The sequence below is a fragment of the Taurulus bubalis genome, assembly GCF_910589615.1.
Source record: "Taurulus bubalis genome assembly, chromosome: 17".
Classification (NCBI taxonomy): Eukaryota; Metazoa; Chordata; class Actinopteri; order Perciformes; family Cottidae; genus Taurulus; species Taurulus bubalis.
Genome location: NC_136605.1, coordinates 4,782,359 through 4,802,263, shown reverse-complemented (window position 1 = coordinate 4,802,263; position 19,905 = coordinate 4,782,359). Strand labels below are relative to the sequence as shown.

Sequence of the window (19,905 nt, the reverse complement as noted above, 5' to 3'; positions counted from 1 at the left end):
TAACTTACAAAAGGCCCCCAGAGCGCTTAAAGACAATGCATCTGAACTGTATAATTCATATTGTGGATTTCAACTTGAGAGGAAACATTGTAGTACTAATAAAAAAACCGACAGAGAAGTATTACAGGTTATGTTGCAGATTCAGATTGGACTCACAAAATATAACAATTTAAAAAAAAACATTATTATTCGTTAAATTATGCAGCATTATATTAGAATCGAAAGCTCCAGTACTTCACTTGACTGTGCCGTATTTATCATTTCACAATTAATAGTTTGAGGTGAGTACTTCTACTACCTCTGCCAATACCAACATTCCCAGTCATAGAAGTTGTGAAAAGTAAAACAAGACAACGTTTGCCTGGGGCCCCAAATGACTAAGTATGCCCCAAATGCCCTGTATTAAAGCTTTTTGTTAAGCTAAGCAGTTGCTGGCTGTATCTTCCTATTTACAGTACTGTAACAGAGACAGAGTGATATCCATCTAACTCTATGGCAAAAAAGGCAAATAACCTTATTTCCCAAAATGTCGAATTATTCCTTTAAAGTCTTTCTTGTGCTCTGTAAGCTCGTCACTAAATTGCTAGCATGGCATTAAAACATTGAAAGCCAGGTGGCTATCAAATACTATTCATTTTCCCAGAGAGATGGAACATGATTTTCCTCATAATCATTATCAAATTATCATGAGGAAATCTTTACATACATAGATATAACATGTGTGGTCACGTTTTCATCACAACCTGCTGACATTTGGTCTCCTTGAGTTATTAACCATACTCTGTTTATCCATTTCTTCATATTTAGTTTTGGGGATTTTTATGGTCAGAGCTTATAACCAATTTAGTACTTGGTATTATTTAGTACCAATTTATTCCTACTCTCATTGCCGGTGTTGTTGTACAATGCAGAACTAGAAATGAAGCCTGATGGAAGCGTCACACTTCACTGTGGCTCTGACAGCACGGACCGCCAACACAATCAGCCAGTTAATAGGATTGTGATCATGAGAAAACAGCTTGATGTCTGGGGACCACACGGGAGGCTCTCTGTATTCATGAGCTGACTTTGTCACAAAGTAAGTTTGGCATTGGGAGTGACAACATTGAAGACACACACACACACACACACACACACGACACGTGAGGCGAGGTCACAGTGCGTCAGCATTTTAATTGGATTACTTTGACAGCTCCTGGAGCGCCATGTGGGTGTTATGAAATACACAGCGATGTCATTATTGGCAACACTTTTGTGATTGGTCATTTTCCGCTGATGCTCGATTATTGATGAAAAACTTAAAGGGCCACTTTAGCGATTTGGCTCCAAGTTGGGGCACTTACAGAATGAAAGTGGTCAAAATTCAAATGACAGAGGCAGAGAAACGGCATTTCACATTTCCTGTAGTGCAACAGAATGGGATCTTTATCTGTTTTTAGGCTGCCACGCAGGTTTTCTCTTGAAGTCTCAACGATCAACGATAACCGGATAATGGAGTTGAGAAAGTTGAGAAAGAGCCACACAATATATCATACTTAATAATGTTACCCCCTCTTAGTCAACTAATCTGTGGCTTTTGTCTTAGTCGGCAATTTTGTGTGTGCCAATAAGTCATTTTCTGCTCTTTTTCTGCAGAATGACTTATTTCCAAGAAACCTATGAGCACGTCTCTCATAGACATGAGATTGAAAGTGGTGCTTTTGTGTGATTCTTTGTGGAGAAACAACATTTTAACAGATCCGTCAGTAAAATCAAGTCATTGATTTGTCGACAAAATCTTTTGAGTGTCAGTCAACTAAGAATTTCTTCGGAGGACAGGCCTATTAATATAAATGTACTGCTCAGTAGTATTCCTCGTGACAAGTAAACACTGCCCTTTGTGCGTAAAATAGGTGGCGTGGCCCTTTAAGGTGGCCCACCACGACGTTGCTGGAGACAAACTGCAGTCATATCAGGGTTGAGTGTCATTTTGAATGTTTCATATCATCAAGAATAGAATACTTGGGTTTGTTGGTTGGAACGTCAGACTAAGGAAGAAGTCTGGAGACCATGCTTTGTGTTGTGGTTACTCATCTTGAGAATCTGTTATGATTGATTAGATGTCCTTGAAGAGGATGAACCACATGACCCATCGATCTGTCTCTGTGTGCTTCAGGAGGTGAACGTCAAACAGCTCCAGGATGCTGCCGTCCTCGTCCCCGCTGACCCGCTGTTCACCGACGGGCATCTGATTTACTAAACATGATGAAGACCGAACCCCCGACGGCCACGGGCGGCAACGGGACCTCCGCCGGCAGCAGCGGGAGCTCAAACCTGCGGAGTCCCTCGCCCCACCGCAACGCCTACGAGGCGGGGCTGGCAGCGCTAAAGAAGGCCACCGACCACCTCAACAATGCCGCGAACGGAGGCGCCGGCCCCGTCTCCAAACCCGCTCCTCTACCTCGCCCGACCGGGAGGGGCCGGAAATACGGGTCCAATGTTCACCGCATCAAGAACATGTTCATGCAGATGCAGTCTCCTGGCGACGAGGAGGACGGAGCCAAAATGATTGGTAATTCACCTCCCATGGTATATTTTTGTAGTGTGGAGGAGAACTCAATGATGATGAATGTTTACTTTAATTATAATGTTGCCATTTTGTCACCCACTTACTTACATTATGACTCTAATCTCCAGTTTGAACCTCCCTGGTCCAGGCTTTTAAAGGCCCTACACACCCACACAGGTCTAAAATGACTATGGCTGATTAGACCTGAGTCAGGTGGGAGTTGGGTGGAGCTATGTTTGGAATTGACCGCTCACTAAACCCCTTCACTGAACAGAACAACAAATCCAATTGTCTAAATAGCTTAGCAATTGTAACAAGGCAAGGCCGGCCTGTCATGATTTGGATTTTTCCACATGTTGAAGCAGTGTGCAAGTGGCTGTAATAAAAACAATATTTAGTATCTTAAGAGTTAGTTTAGATTTCTTTTTTTAGCCTTTAAAAAAAAACATGTCCAGAATTAATTAATAAACAGTGTGGATCTGCTCGAATGTAAGCTGCGAATGTTAGCGTGTCTGGCTAACTAGCTTACTACCTGCTTTGTAACCACTTCCAAGGCTAAAAGTTAGCGCATCATTAGCTATCGACATGTTTTTTTGGGAGTTTCAAGGTTATGCGTTTGCAACATTACATTTATATTACCAGAACTAACCAGCTCTACAAGAACAATGCTGCTTTTTATATTACCATGTCTTCTGCATTGAGCATCAATTGGTGAGCTAACCGCTGTTAGCTTTAGCATCAGCATTTTTAGCACAGTTTGTAGCCCTTAAACGCATTATTAAGACCCTTTTAGGTTTTTTTATTTTTAAAATGAGTCAGGAAACGTTAAAAAGTCAGCTAGCTAACGTTATTTTAGGTAGCTAAAGTTAGCGAGCTCCAGCTGACTAACTGCAACATTCTTTAGTGTCATTTTCCTCTTTTCTAACAAAAGAGTAGCAGAGAAGAAAACGTATTATTAGGAGTGTTTTAAATATAACATTGTGCAATGAATGGACAGCAGTAAAATACCCCCACTGAGGACCAATTTTATCTGTTTAATATCAACGTGGGTTTTCTTCTTGTACTGTTGTTAATCATATCTATTAGTTATCATACAATTGGGCTCAGCAAAGTAACGGTTGAGCTCTGGGAGGATAGCAATACCGCTACCCCGAAATCCAATGCAACCTAAAATGTTTTCTTTAACAAACCTCTTCTATTTTTGCTCTTAACAATCTCCCCAATTAACTTTCTTGTCTCTGGCAGGCGTAGTAGAGCAGGCGGTGAAACTGTCCCTGCCGAGGGCGTCCAGCCTTAACGAGAACGTCGACCACAGTGCCCTGCTCAAGCTCGGGGCCACGGTCACAGAGAGGGTCAACCGCTTTGACTCTAAACCGGGCGCAGAGGCTGGGGGCTTCTCCAAACTCCAGGAGACCAGGAGGATCTTCGAACAGCGGACTCAACAGGTCGGAAAGGGTATTCATGTTAGTTGTTAGTTGTGCGTTCTCATTCTGATTCAAAACCATGACTGACTGTTGTCTCTTACAGGAGAAGCAAGCCGCCAGCAACCGGATCTTGCTGAAGAAAGAGCGGGCGTCGGGCTTCCAGGACAGCCGCCTAGATGTCGTGGCTCGCTTTAACGGCTCCGTCGAGGCTTTGGACCGTCTGGACGACCCCCCGGCTCCGGCTCCTCTCCCGGCTCCCGTTCCTCTTCCGGCTCCGGCTCCTCTTCCGGCTCCCGCTACCCTTACCGCTGCCGCCGCTTCGGTCGGGCCCGGTGACGCCGTCAGCCCCACCGTGAGCCAGCTCAGCGCCGTGTTCGAGAAGAGCGAACCGCAAAACAAGTTAGAGAAGAGCGAACCGCAAAACAAGTTAGAGAAGATCGAACTGCAAAACAATGTCCAAACCCCCCAACGTCGGTCAGGCCCGGCCCTGGCACCAAAGCCCAAACCTCCAGCCAGAACGGACGCTACCGGAAGGAAGGTGAGAAGACTTTGCTTCACTGTCCTTTTTTTATGAATGCAGGAAATCACAAAGGTAAAAGAAAATCTGGTTTGGAGGAAAAACAATGAATTGATTGGACGATCTCTCTCTCTCTCTCTCTCTCTCTCAGGGGAAGGTGCCTTCTCCAGGTAAGAAGGACCACGAGGAGATGGCAGCAAGCGGTGTGAGCACCCAGGGAGAAGAAGAAGAACCGGAAGAGACTCTAGAGAGGAGCATAGGAGAAGCGACGGCCAGCAAAGAGATGAAAGGGTTCGGACAGTCAGAGGACCAGCTCCCCAACTCCTCCTCATCATCATCGTCCTCCTCCTCTTCTCCCGTAGTCAAGCCAGAGTCGGAGGCCCGGCCAACAGCGACTGAAGCCAGGGGCTCGAGTACGGTGGCTGCCCCGGAGCAAGAGCCGCAAGCCGACGAGCAAGACGGCTCCACCGGGGGTTCTGAGGCCAGAGCCAGGCTGGTGCAGGCCGAGGTCCACGCCTCGCTGGAAAATGGTGAGAAAGAGCCTCCGGGTTCCTCTCCCTCCTCAGGGGAGGAGGAGGAGAAAAGAGGGGAGTCTGAGAGGAGGAGCGAGGAGGAGGATAACGACGAGGATGGCTCGAGGAAGGAGGATTACTCGGAGGGCGACCTGGTGGATATCAGCGCGTACAGCGGGCTCGGGGAGGAGGACTCTGGAGGCAGCCAGCTAGACGACGAGGAGGATGAGGAGGATGAGGAGGAGGAGGAGCCGTACCAGCCGGAGACCAGCTGCCACGAGATCCCGGGTCTACCTGAGGAAGAGGAACCCCCACCACCAAATAGGAAGATTCAGTTCAGCACTGGGCTGATAACGGTGAGTGATGTTCTTAGTAATGTAAATGGTCGGACATCCTCTGGGGAGCAGAATGTTTTTATGAGCCTAGTGGAGCGTTTAGCTGCTGAAGAACAGGTTTCTGGTTAACCACCCTGCGTTTCCTGTTCTTATCTCGTCTGTTACATGGTACATTATCAAGTCATCTTTGAGGGTATTCGGTTATTGAGGAAGTATGGTGTCAACAAGACTTCTTGGTGACGCGCCGAGACATGTTTCACAATGCACAACCAGCTGACTGCCGCAGTGAGGAGGAGGAGGAGGAGGAGGAGGAGGAGGAAGAGGAGAAGAAGGAGGTTTGGTGGGTTGTAGGAGAAGCGAGCTTTCCGGTATAGAAAAGAGCTTGTGTTAAATCAAGATCTGTGTTTAACCCAACACACACACACACACACACACACACACACACACAGTTTGAGCTCGAGTCAGCAGGAAACACTGTGGTAAAATCAACCCGTGTGTGTGTGTGTGTGTGTGTGTGTGTGTGTGTGAGACGTTGACGGAGGAGGAAGTCAGAGCGTCTTTTCAATCTTTTCCTTTCTCTCTTAATCTCTTCTTCTTTTAGCTCACACGCTATGGTAGACAGCAGCGCACACACAACACATCTTCACTCCACCTGTTCAGCTTCCTTTTTCTCCAATTTTATTATGTCATAAGATACCAACTGTATTTATCAATGCAGGCGGCAGAAGATGATAAGGAGGATCAGGTTTCATTTCATGACAGGGGCAAGGAATTCTTCACATTTTCTTGGACTGTAAAACATTTAACCACTGACCTCTTTAGCCACAGCGCAGCTAAAAGTCGACTCGCGGCCTGAGGCAATGCGTTCACTACAGAGGTAGCTGTTGCCGTTAGCTGCCTAGCGAACTGCCTCAAACCGGCCGCCACCACTGATGTGCATTGCAACCACCTGTTCGCTCGTTCAGGAAACCTTTTGGTTCAATATCGTGCAGAGACGATCTATTTATTGAAGAGGAAGTGTATTAATCGCTTGCTAACCTTTTCAGTCACCATGATTCAGTTGTTTGCTAGCTACTGCTTTGAAACTAGCTTTGCAATGGCTCAGATCTGTTAGCTTTAGCTTTTAGCTGCCTCCCTCTCGACCTCTGTCTCGTCTCTTTATAGGGTACTGTCACTAGAAATAAAACAACTTATTTGAATTAAATTCAAATTATTGTTTACATTTAGATGTGACACTAAACCTTTTGTCAGCCGTCCGTCTCTGGCTAGCTAACGTGACGCATGAAATTCCAGTGAGAAACGGAGGCTAGTAACATCAATGACCTAAAAATACTCAAACTTAGTCTGGGTTAGCGTTAGTTCTTGCGAATATCGTGTCCCACCATAAAACAAATAAAACACAACAAGGAGCTCAGGCTAAAAGGTAAATCCCACCTCACACAAGTAACGTAGATTTTATTAAAAAGTCTTAGCATTAAGAAAAGAAATGTTAGCATAAAACAACAACTTAGCATTACACGTTAGCGTTGTAAAAAAGTACTGTTAGTATTAAAAATACTGATGTTAGAATTTGTTCAAGTAACATTAAAAATAATAATGATATATGAATTACTACTTTATGAATGAGAAGTTAAGTTTAACGGTATATGATTAAAACATTAAAGAATAACTGGTGCTGTCAAAGAAATTAATTGGAGAATAAAAACTGACTATTTAACCTCTTAACGTTCTGCTGTCACGCGGGCGCCCATTTCAACTTTACACTGTACATTCCGTTGTACATTCCGTTGTACACTGTACATCTATTTATAGTTCGGTACGAGTGCCATATGTAAACCTACGATTCTTGTGATTCCAGCTGTCCTCTCCGTTTCAAGATCAGACCACCACAGCAGCTACAATCAATACTTGTCAGACAACAACAATCAAACAAGCGATTTGAAAATCAAGACAACTCACCGATGACGCCTCATATTGATCCATAAATCCATAATATTCCAACAAAAACGGCGTTGTTACGTCGTAAAGGTCCAATAAAAATAAATCCCATAAAAGATTTAGTCCAAAACACGTGATTACATCCATAAATATCCACCAACTGGCGTTGCATAATTCCATTGCAGCTGAAAGTTATGACCTAAAGTAGGGTTGTTTTTAGCAGAAAGTTATGTTTGCATGGGAGCACAGCTACAAACTCGCTATCAAAATGTCCACCGAAATCTAACGTTTCCAATGAGACCCTACTTGAACCAATAGGAGCTTCATGTCCTGACTGACAAGCTACACTACCCAACCAGAAGCTACGTTGAAGTTTAGACTCAGCCTCTATTTTCTTACGTGGCTCACGTCTGCTGCGTCGTACAGGTCAGATGACAGGCGTTTCGGACAGCCAATGAAATTCCCTAAACAAAGATAGGCGGGAAGAGGGGGGGCAAATAATCCCAACAGCCTTCAATTTGATGAGAAGAGACAGCTGCTGTAGAGCTTCAGTCTGAAGTGTAAATTAGCATAAAAATGCATTTATACTTAATTTTCTCTGTGTCAGCAATGCTGGTAGTATATATGAATAGTACCTATATAGGTTTGCAAGACTATAAGCCTTTTTAATAGGTATATAGTATATATATATCAGGAATATTTTCAGTCTCAAAATGAAAAAACGCCTAGACATTTCATTAGAAAAACATGTGTAAAATATTCATTTTCTGTGATATTGTTATCAACTTTTTACTTAGACTAGAAAAGGCTTCAGGCTATGGTCCTTTCCAGTCCATAAGTCCCATTTATAGTCATCTACAGGCATCTATTTACAAAGAAATGTTCAGACGGAAATAAAAACCTTATACTTTAGTGTGTTCAAACTCATATAACTCAGTGTCAGCAGCACTTAATGTGATTCTGACTATTGAGGGAAAAAAGCTTCAGATTGTTACCTTTCAAAAGAGACCAAGACCATGCATTTACTCCAAATAGTTCAAGTACAGCTTGCAATTTACTTTGGGTATACCTGGATAGGCGTTTTTCGTCAAATTTTGTTAAGAGGTAAATGTTAAGAGGTTACACTGTCACTACACAATTCACATTTTAATGGTGGATGGATTTACATTCTAAAAGCACCCGTAAAGGACTCAACATGACAGAATATGATGTGAGAGCAGAATGAGAGGGAAAGTGACACGGTGGCGGTACGTGTTGGGCTGCAGGTAACCGAGCCAGCAGGTATCTGAGCCAGCAGGTATCTGAGCCAGTGAACTGAGACTCCGTGTCTGGGCACGTTGGCTGCAGTTGCGCAATTTCAAAACTGGTTGATAATTGTTGTTGACATCATGAGAGCACAAACCTTCTCCGGCACCAAGCAAGTCTCCCACCTCCCCCTGCGGCACGTCATTTTGTTAAAAAAAGGGCCCTACATTTGAGACTTTCTCTGCGCAACATATTGGTGAAGAGTAATAACTGATCAATCACAGCCGGGAGGAAACCGGTTTATGTCTCTAGGTTGTCCCGCCTCTCTTTTATACTCACACATCCTGGACTGTGTCTAGTCCTTTACAAGGAGACCTCTGTACGTCTGCAAAAAAGCTGTTGGAATGTAGCTGGGTGTGTTTGTTTTCCTTGAAAACGCACGTGTACTCTCACACACACACACACACACACACACACAAAGGCAGGGGAAGCTGATTGATAAGAACCACAAAGTAGAGCTTTGTGTGGACGAAATGACACCAGGTGTGTGTGTGTTTGTGTGTTGATGTGAGCTGAATAGCTAATTAAGTCATCTTTTTTTCCCATGGAGTTTGGGGATGCATCACTTCCTGATGGAAATCATAAAAGGAGAAGAGAAGGCGTGTGATCGGGGTTCTGTCGTGACAGGAATGTTCAGATGGGTTTTGGCCTCTTTTCACCTGCAGCATGAACAAGTCTATGAAATAAATAAATGCTCAGCACAATTTCCGGCATTAAATTCAAAACCCCAAAGTTGTTTAGTTTGACAAAGTAAAGCAGCAAATTGTCACATTTGAGAATTGGAACTAAAAGGCTTTTTTTTGCCTGTGAAATGACTTTTCAACTGATTATTCAAGCAGTCGCTTTAACGTTACACAAATGATATGTTAGCATGAATTACATCATAAAAATCGCGCAATTCAAAGAAAGCAATAGTTGGGCAATATGTTCACATTCTCCGAACCGCCGCCAGATGCCAATATATCCCTGCAGGTGTGTGCTCCTCTCGCTTTCACCAAACTAGGACGAGCTAATCTCAAAGCACGCTTCATTCTAGCGTCGTCAATCAACAGCAGGACATTTATTGCGCCCTGTATTTGGGTCCGCTCCAATCTGGGATCTTATTCACAGTCAGGATATACTGACACTGGGCGACCCTGTGGCGATGTATAACCGATCATGACTGGTCCTTTATGCCCTTCGCCGGGATATTCCAATCAATAAATAGTCCGCTATTTATGGCGTGAAGTGCCTTTGGAGACACGCGGCGCTCGGGCTGAACACTGGCCTCGCTGTTTCATTGGTTAACGCATTTATCAAGTGACTTGGAGTTGGGCAACAATCCGACACAGATACTGTTATCACATGAAACTTGAAGAGCTAATAAATCCATTATTCAAGAGGGAATTTTTTTTTGGAGTGGTCCCTTGACCTCTCACCTCAAGATATGTGAATACAAATGGCTCTTGGATGCCCAGAAGTCTCCTCTTTATGCTAATCCCATGAATCCCATGAAAGAAATATGCAGTTTTTGTTTTGCATGCAGTATAATTTTTTCCGCCTATTATAATTCTGCACACTGGGTCCCTACATTGCATGAATTGGTTATAAATTGGAAAGCTGAGCTTCTTCTGGATCCAATGAGGCCAGCGGTTATCATCTGTGATGAGAATATCTTTTTAATCTTTATTTATATGCCGTCGTAAAAAGGCCTAAACACTTGCAAAAACCACGACATCCTTCTGAGAGCGAATTGCCCCACCGTATCAACACACTTTGACTATTTCTTTTATTTGGTGGGTGACTGTGTGACAATGTGTAACGTTGCCTTATTGTGACCTCTCGGGTTATCACAGCCCCGTGAAACTTTACAGCCCCGAACTAGAGACCAAAGGGCATCGCAGGTTGTGTTCAGGTCTGTTGACAGTGAGGGGGTTTCTGGGTTGACTGTCATCCAATTACTGAAAGGCCTTGGTGTCTTAATGTGGTATTTTGGGGGGATTTGTGATCAGTTCTATCACTTTCCAAGTGGTCAAAAACAGGGAAATTTAGCACCGATTACATCCTATGGAGCGCCACATGAGTGGAGCCGCACCGCCAAACTAAAAGCACATTATTGTTGCAGTAGAAGGTGAAAAGAAGTGGTGAACTGCTGCTTGTAAATGTAATACCTAAAGGTTGATATAAAGACGTTAGCTTTAGCACTGGCGACATCATTTTTGTTAATTATTACTAAGCCAGATTTAAGAGAAATGTTTCTTGACTGTAAACGCTTTCGTTTTCTTTTCTTTTTGGAGATGAGATGAGCAGTAATTGAGCTGTCAGCAAGAAGAAAAAAAAGAAATAAAAGTGTCAGCAATAATAGAAGATGAAGAGTTGAAATACTGAAATAAAATGTTCTAAATACTAAACATAGCATAAAAAAGTATACCCGATCTCTGACTTTAATATAAAGTGTAAATAATGATGGTAGGCCATGATGGGGACCTATGTTGATCAGGTGAATCCTCCACATGGATCTTATTGGTCAACAACTCCAGCTGATACAAACCGAAAGGGGGCTCTGACTTCACTGGTCATTTTAGTGGTGAGCGTTCCACCTGTTGTCTGTGATTTCATTGTGTGCTCTTGTGTTGGTAGAGTGTGTGTCCAGGGAAGTCTTTCAAGCTTCATGGACACACACACACAGCTTTAAAGTTACTCAACAGGAAGGAAACGTGACGACAGGAAGCAGTTTAACAATCACGCCCTCTGACCCCGTTTGTGTCAGAGTGTGTGAGTGTGTGAGTGTGTGAGTGTGTGTGTGTGTGAGTGTGTGTGTGTGTGTGTGTGTTTGTGCCACCGTCCTCTACATTTGGGGGAATGTAAATAATACTCTAACAAGCACATCCTACACAAAAAGGCCTCTGGCTCCATCTCTCTCTCTCTGTATGTTGTCTCACACATTAGCATATCTACTAGAGAGAGAGAGAGAGGGAGAGAGAGAGCAGGTCAGTGCCAAACTCACACTGAGCAAGCCTGCGGTTGCCGTGGAAACAAAGTCACGTGATCGCGAAGATGGTCACCGGGGAGACAGATGCTGCTGACCTTCTAGCGAGGGGGGAGGGGCGACAGAGAGTGGAAGAAAGGACGGAAATGGAGGTGGGAAAAGATATCCTCTGAAAGGGAGTTAACAAATATATATTTACTGCATGTTTCCCCGTGTGCTTCTTTCTGAGGGCAGTGCGATGTGACGAGTCAGCTCTGCTTTTGCAGACAGGCTAGGACAGGAAGAAATGTATTGCCCAGTGCCGCTCGCTCAAAGGTGCTCAAATTGAGAGCGTTGGTCCTGGAGCGCTGTGGGACATGTATGCTAGTGATGTGCAAGGAAGCACGGTGACACCGTTTCAAGGATCAGTCAAGGAGACGTCAACGTAAACAGACTGAGCGTCCACCGCGACATACGTTCTCAAAATAAAGAAACTAAAGTGCAACAAAACCTACTGCAATAATCCCATGGCTGTAGAATAGAAAGGAGAGAATGAAGCTGCACTTCTTGTATTTATTAAATGATTATATATAATGCATGTCAGCTGATGAGTCTCTACGTCTTCCGTCGCAAACTAAAAACACATCTTTTTGAATAAAGGAAGTAGCACCGTAGTAGCACTTAAATGTCACTTACTGATATTACTTTGTAGTTTAACTTTATTGAATAAATTGTACTTTCTTGATTCTTGTTGTTCTGAGTTTGTACTCATGGTTGAATGCACTTATTGTAAGTCGCTTTGGATAAAAGCGTCAGCTAAATGAAATGTAATGATGATGGATTTGTGTTGTAGACTAGATGTTTGTGTTTCACCCGTTAACACAGCACTGACCTTTCACCTTGACCCCGCCCAGGTGTTCACCACCTACTCCAACGAAGACTACGATCGGCGTAACGACGACGTCGACCCCATGGCGGCGTCGGCCGAGTACGAGCTGGAGAAACGAGTGGAGAAGCTGGACCTGTTTCCTGTAGAGCTGGAGAAAGGTACACACACACACACACACACACACACACACACACACACACACCGCTTTACAACCATTGGGAGTTAAGCCTCTTGTGTGACTACACACACGCACACAGCCGACAGGCCGCTGGTAGTTGGACGCTCACACTGTCTGCTAACAAGTCCATCATCCCCTTATGGGATTACACTTAGCGCGGATTAGCCTAATTAGCAGCTCGTAATTCTGGAGGCAATGGATGGGAACCAGCAACCGTCCGGGACGCCACCTGACTTATGTGTACGTTTTAAAGCACGCAGTGAGGAGGAATGTGGTAAAGTCAATGTGTAATCGATAAAGATGTCAGCAGTTATATTTACATTGTGTGTGTGTGTGTGTGTGTGTGTGTGTGTGTGTGTGTGTGTGTGTGTGTGTGTGTGTGTGTGTCTCCAGACAGCGACGGTCTGGGTATCAGCATCATAGGTATGGGGGCAGGAGCTGACATGGGTCTGGAGAAGCTGGGGATCTTCGTGAAGACGGTGACCGACGGAGGAGCCGCACAGAAGGACGGCAGGTAACAAGTCCACCCGACCTTTCTGCGACCTTCCCAGCAACCCTCACGACCAAACTCCACTGTTATTAAAATCCTCACGTGTCAAGGGCATAAGAATAAGGATAATACACGGTACACAAGAACTGTGAAGGAAAATACTCTTGAATGAGATAATACAATATATATGGAATGCACAGCATACAATGGAAAATACAAAAAACACTAATTACTAATAACAATATTGAAGTCCTTCGCCTCGAGTGCGCTCTCTACCAATCTTACAGAAATGAATGATGATGTAAGTTGATAGTGAGACTAGCGTTCACACAGTAGTGTGCTTCTCCCCCCCCCCCCCCCCACACACACACACACACACTTGTGCTTGTGTGTGCAGGATCCTGGTGAACGACCTCATCGTGGAGGTTGATGGGACCAGCCTGGTCGGCGTCACTCAGAGCCTCGCTGCCTCCGTCCTCCGCAACACCACCGGCACCGTCAGGTCTGACTCACTCACTCTGTCTCTGTCCTGCATACACACACACACACACACACACACACACACACACACACACACACACACATATACATTATTCTTGTTTTGCTGTTTATTTTGGGGGTTTTGAAGGTTTTCTTTAGTTTTTTGGGCCAATTTGTGATATAAATTGGATATTTTGATACAATTATCAGGTTTGTGCTGGATGCAAATAATCTTGTTTTGCAGTTGGAATAATCTAAATCATCATCTGTGCACTTGCAAAATAATGTTTTTGCAGTTGCCGTGCATTTGAATTTCTCATATTTATCATGCTGAGAAGCATGAACTCGAATGGATTGAAATCTTTAAATTTTTTACTTGATTTTTTCCTCCCAGCTTCGTGATTGGTCGGGAGAAGCCAGGGGAGCAGAGCGAGGTGGCTCAGCTGATCCAGCAGACCCTGGAGCAGGAGAGGTGGCAGCGGGACATGATGGAGCAGAGATACAAGCAGTACATGGACGACGACGAAGAGGTGGGCGGCGCCGAACCCAGTGCATTTCATCTACCAGTCGCACTAACACTGGGGTCGAATGTAAACCGTCCTTGCAGTTAGGGCACGACTAGATGGTGAATTAGGGTGCGATCAAACTCACGGCTGAAAATGTTACCGGGGGCGTAACTGAAGGCCGTCAACGATGACGCATAGAGAGGAGTTCATGTTCTACGGTCACCTTCTTACTTCACATTCTGGGCCTGATTAAAATTTCTTTTCGGGAAACTTTGAGAATTTTTACAATTAAAAAAACGGAATACATTGAATTAAAATGACCGCAATGTCTCACCAGAGCCGCTGCGTGGCGAGCTAGAAATGACCGTAAATGTGACTTGACGGCCACAGAGACAGCGCTCGGCGGAGCGGAGCACATGGGTGTGGACGGCAGCAACGCCGTGAAGCGACCTGATGAAAGTCAGTCAGACGGCCGGCTCGCCTTTGTGTCGGGGCGGAGAAGTGGAACCAGAGCCGGAGACGCTACGTCAAAGACATGATGTGAAGCGGGTTTACTTTGCAGTGTAGAGGAGGAGGAGGAGGAGATGCTGCGAAACCTTTTAGTGGGAGCCATTTGCAAGCAGTTAGTGCATTGTCTCTCACTTGATTTGTGCTTTAAAAAGGCTCACGGTGCTATCTATACCCTTTTTTATGACACATATTCCTCCAAATTAAATTATACAGCAACTTCTGAGGATCAAAATGAGTGGCGGGTTTGGTTTGGTTATCTGCAGGTAACATTTATAGAAATTGTTTGACATATTTAGGAAACGCTTGTTTGCGTCGTCGTGTCTGTACAGTACATTCTAAGCTGACGCCAGCAGCCGGTTAGCTTAGCTTAGCATTCAAAGACTGGAAACATAGAGGAACTGCTAGCCTGGCTTTCCAAAGGTAACTAAATGTGTCCACCAGCACCTCTAAAGCTCAATAAGCAGCTCTAACCCCGTGTGAAACCACAACTTGTCGTTTACCTTTTACATTTACATTTTCTTTAGGCTAAGCTAACTAGCTGGTAGCGTTAGCTTCATACAAGCCAAGTGGTATCAATCTTCTCGTCCAACTCTCGGCAACAAAACAAGTGAGTTCTCCTTCTTCACCTTTCCCCGTCTCTTTCCTGCAGACGGGTGAATATGCGACCGACGAGGAGGAGGAGATGAGCCCCGTGTTTCCGAACTCCATCGAGGTTTTCGACCTGGCGGAGAACCAGGACACGCTGTCGCCCGTGGAGCTGGACCCCGAGAAGCTCGCCCACAAGTTCAAGGAGGTGCGCGAAGTTTTGATCTGTTGGATGCTGAATTTAATTATTGTAGTGTTTCTGTTCTCCAAACTGATCATGAGTTTTGTTTTCATCCTCCGCCTGTAGCTCCAGATTAAACATGCAGTAACTCAGGCGGAGATCCAGCTGCTGAAGAGGAAGGTGAGAATGTTCAGTCTCTTCTCAGTGTGCAGAATCGAGAACACAGTGCAGCCAATCTAGCACATAGCTCCAGTACCTCGTCCGACTTAACGCTGGCTCTGCTTCCCACACTCTTCCTCCTCCTCTTCCTCCTCCCACATTCCCACCCCCTTTACCTCCAGCTGGCCCATGCGGAGCAGGACAAGTTGCGTTGGCGGATGGAGCGTGCTCAGTTGGAGCAAAACATCCGGGACAGTAAAGAGAGGATGGAGAAGCTGGAGGGCTACTGGATGGAGGCGCAGTCGCTCTGTAAGGTAATGCAAGAGAGAATGAACACGAGAAGCGGGAAGAGAACCATCAGGCATTCATTTTTCAATTATTTTGGCTGTTTTGATGCGTTTGGCCTGGATTTTGTGATTTAGTTATTTTTATTTTTTGTTTGTTTTCTAACTTTGGAAGTTCCACCTCAGCTCCTGTAATAAGTCTATAATAAACTGTGTTGACAAAAAACAGACACTCAGTCCCTTGAGGACAGAAATGTCCCCATTGAAGCCCATTAAAACTAGTTTGTGATCCCTGTGGTGATTACAGCACAAACTTGTGCGTTCTCTTCTATCAGCCTTTCAATCCTATACTATTCTCCACCACATTCAGCTTTGTTTCTCCTGTTTGCCCCGTGGGACAAATGCATGCTGTTTTCCTGGTGTGTTTGATGTAATGCATCAAAATCAATGTTGCTGCTTATCATTCATATAACCCAGACTTTGAGGAAAAAATAGAAGAAAAAGCATTTAGTATACAGAATACAATGCTATTTTGGAATTCTGGAAACAGAATTTCTGAAACTAATATCTGGTAGTTATGCTCAGGGCTAGTTTCAATTTAATTCAGTGGGAGTGGAGAATTATAATAATATTTAAATTTATGGCATTTTTGTCCTCCACCGGGGGAACTTTTTTTTTTTTACAGGATGCACAAGGTTAGAGAGCTCAAATGACTAATGTGTTCTAATTTTTTATTTCAATGCATTTGCTGACAGTGTGTGTGTGTGCTCTTGTGTCCTCAGGCGGTGGACGAACACCTGAAGGAAACCCAGGGTCAGTACCAAACCCTCGAGAGGAAATACAGCAAAGCCAAGAGACTGATTAAAGAGTTCCAGCAGAAGTAAGGAAGCAGAGACGCATTCAAGGTTTCAGAGAGACGAGTAAGACCCCAGCTTTAATGTGCTCGTGTGTGTGTGTGTGTGTGTGTGTGTGTGTGTTGTAGAGAGATCGAGTACCTGAAGAAGGAGACGGCTCAGCGTCAGGCACAAGAAGAGAGCGAGGCCACACACAAAGAGGAGGCGGACAACTTGCAGGAAACGGTGAGTTAAAATAGTCACCTGTCAGAAAACACTGTTTTTTATTTATTATCTGTTCACTTTTACATTTTTCACACATGAAAGGCCACAAATACGTTCCTTTTCATTGAGTGTTTAAAACAAATTGTTAAAGTAACCGAGGAGCCTGTCCTTGCAGCCAAAGCTACTGGCTGTTCAATTCCACTAATTCCACACGACATTATGGTTTTTTTGGGTCGTTGTTCACCTGCCAAAGGTCATGACCTCGGGGGGAAAAAGCTTTTAACAAACGTCTAACCGGGTGAAAATATCACTTACTATTCGGTTGCCGTGCAATTTCGTGGCTTTTATTTTAAGCTGACATGATCACTCGTTCGCTGCTTCGGCCCAGCAGCAATAATAATAGTAAAAGAAGAAGAAGCATCACTCCGTCTGATCAGAGCCTTGTCCTCCACTATTTTTTTAATGTGTATTTGTATTTCTATGTGTATTTGTATTTCTATGCTCTCTTTACTGTTGAAATGTTTTGGACCCTGTTATTGTCAATCTGGTTAAACACGTTATTTCCTGACTCCTGTACAGCACTTTGTGGCCTTTGTCTGTGAAAAGTGCTTTATAAATAAACTTTACTTACTTACTATGTTGTGGTTTTTCCCAGATTGACGACTTGGAGACCAAAGTGGACGCCCTGAAGACCCCCAACCCCTCCTAGACCGCTGCTACGCCCTACTTCCTGCCTGCGACCGCAAGGGGAGGAGCTCCGCCTTCATTCTGACCCGGGCTGTCATTTTATTCCAATCAACCATTTGCTGCACGGACAGGTAGCGAGGGGGCGGGCGACTAGAAGGGATGACGATTGTAAAAGAGAGGAGGAGGAGAGGAAGAAGCAACCTCTCATCTGCCGGCGGCGTAGCGCTCCGTCAGCCGATCCCCGCGATTACCCAGAATCCTCCTCGTGTGTCTTCCCGGCAACCCGGCTCAGCAATCAACGCGGAAAACACCACATTCAGCAACCCGCGCTTCCCGTAGCGGACGGTCCGCTTCTCCTCTCTTCAAACAACGGCACCTTTCCCCCGGATTCCAATTCATACGACAGAAAGCGCTTTTACTGAACAGGCTCGTCACAAAGTGCTTTTATAGGGTGACGGAACGAGAAAGGACCGATTGTTGTCGTGCTACTTTTAAAGCGAGGCGGTTGCCGAAACCGTTCCCTTTTCAATGTATTTTTCGGAGGGACCGGACTGGATTCTCACGAAGAGGACGAGCGTGTGCTCTGGAGGAATGGCCACCGCGTTTTAAAAAGACAAAACTCTGGAGTGGAGCCTCGGTAGTTACACGCAGCAGCAGCAACTCTGAAAGGGAATAGCCACCACCTGCTGATAGTTAAGTAATAAAAACTACAAAAGAAGATGGCCGACAAATTTCTGATTAGGGCCAAAAAGCTGCCCGCCCTGGCCTTCTCTTTTCTAGCTCTGCACGCGGTGGGAGGAACCAGGCGGCGGCGTGCTCTTCAGGTCTGAACTGTGGCGGCAAACCGTTTGTATATATTCTACACGTGTATTTAAAAGTGTTTTAAATGGCTTCAAAGCAGTGAGATGAGCCCGAGACAACCAGGAAGTGGTTCCCCAATTTCATCTCTTTTCTATCAACATCGATAACAAACAGGGTGTGAGGAGTGGAGCGTGCGCTTCATCTGTGGGTTTACATGCACACCGACCTTCTGCGTATTCATCCATCATGGACTACATCTTTGAGTTGTTGGTGCAGGGTTTTCAGAGATCTCATGCAGGATAAAAAAAGGAAGAAGCTATTTTGAATATACGTTGGTGTTTTGAGGCTGTTTTGCGCACAGCTTCCAGTTGCACTCGCGTCATGAGAAACTGAATATTCAGATATGAACGACAGGATCTCCTGAGGTGTATTTATCAGATCAAACGTTTCCCGGAGGCGACACCGCTCTGCAAAACTCTCTTTAGTCGAGGTCAACGCGAGTGGGCGGAGCCAGAGCCCAAACCTTCTGAGCGACGCAGCATCTAATCTGATCACAATATATCAGACAGTTTTATCATTTTATACAAATACTAAGGATGCTTAAGTTTGTTTATTAACGACTCGTGTACTGAACGTTTAACAGGAGAAGCTGAATAGTTTGTGCTCACTTATGACAAACTATTTAACAGTAACTCTTCTCAAATGACCTCAAACATATTTTGGGTATTTCTCAACCAGCTCCTCTTACGTATCAGTTCAAATTAGCCAGTAATGTTGTCTACTTCGGAAGCAAAGAAAGGCCATCATAATTTGATTAAATAATAGATAATTTATGAGCAATTGATTACTGAATTTGGAATTGAAAAACTACTGAATTTATAGCATTTTTAGTTTGACAGATCCATCTGTCTGATTCTATGTGGTCTTAATTCTCCTCAAGTGGTACAATTATAACAAAAAAACAGAAAGAAAGAAGTCTGATAGATTCCTTCAGGCTCCACCGATTTTACCACCAACTTTATTTCCACCAATGATTTTTTTGAGTTATATATTTGATGCCGGTCAGACAGATGGTTTTATATTGTTATGTAATATTTCAGTGCTCCACATTCAGTGGTATTTAGACTTCAACATTAATTCAGCAGTGGGTCAATTTCACAATGATCTTTTCAGCTGCTTATGAAATTCATAAATGTTAGACGTTGTGCCAGTCAGGCTGTAACCGCTAGTTATCTATTAGCTACTTAGCCTTTCTGACTTTTTAAATCCTGTAAATCCATATCTAGCCCACTAAGTCGTTGCCAATTCTATTTTTATTGATATTTGGATCCGCATTGGCCTTTTCCAACCAGCTCATGCAGCCTGGTTATGAGGATGGTGTTGCCTCTATGAAATGTTTGCTAAACTATATCTTTAGAGTGTCTTTCAGAAAGCTGTGTGCATGTAAACACACTCCACATCTGCTGGATCACAAGAGGAGAGGCTCACAGTGCCAGTATTATGAACTTATGCCTGACATAGTCCAAATATGGGTTAATATGGGTTCAGACAAAAGTGTTGCCGTGGTCATT

The 19,905-nt window shown here is 44.3% G+C and overlaps 1 protein-coding gene across 1 annotated transcript; it reads left to right on the top strand.

Annotated features, from left to right (window-relative positions):
• Positions 1-2,241: 2,241 nt before the first annotated feature.
• On the top strand, positions 2,242-17,622 carry LOC306750010 (neurabin-2-like; the record flags this gene model as incomplete). Its single annotated transcript, XM_079233383.1, has 14 exons — positions 2,242-2,551; positions 3,794-3,993; positions 4,076-4,510; positions 4,641-5,357; positions 12,441-12,573; positions 12,987-13,107; positions 13,481-13,585; positions 13,958-14,093; positions 15,229-15,372; positions 15,472-15,525; positions 15,687-15,818; positions 16,571-16,668; positions 16,771-16,867; positions 17,502-17,622. The coding sequence occupies 14 exons, from the start codon at positions 2,242-2,244 to the stop codon at positions 17,553-17,555; spliced, it is 2,736 nt and encodes a 911-aa protein (XP_079089509.1). The 3' UTR covers positions 17,556-17,622.
• Between the last annotated feature and the right edge of the window lie 2,283 nt (positions 17,623-19,905).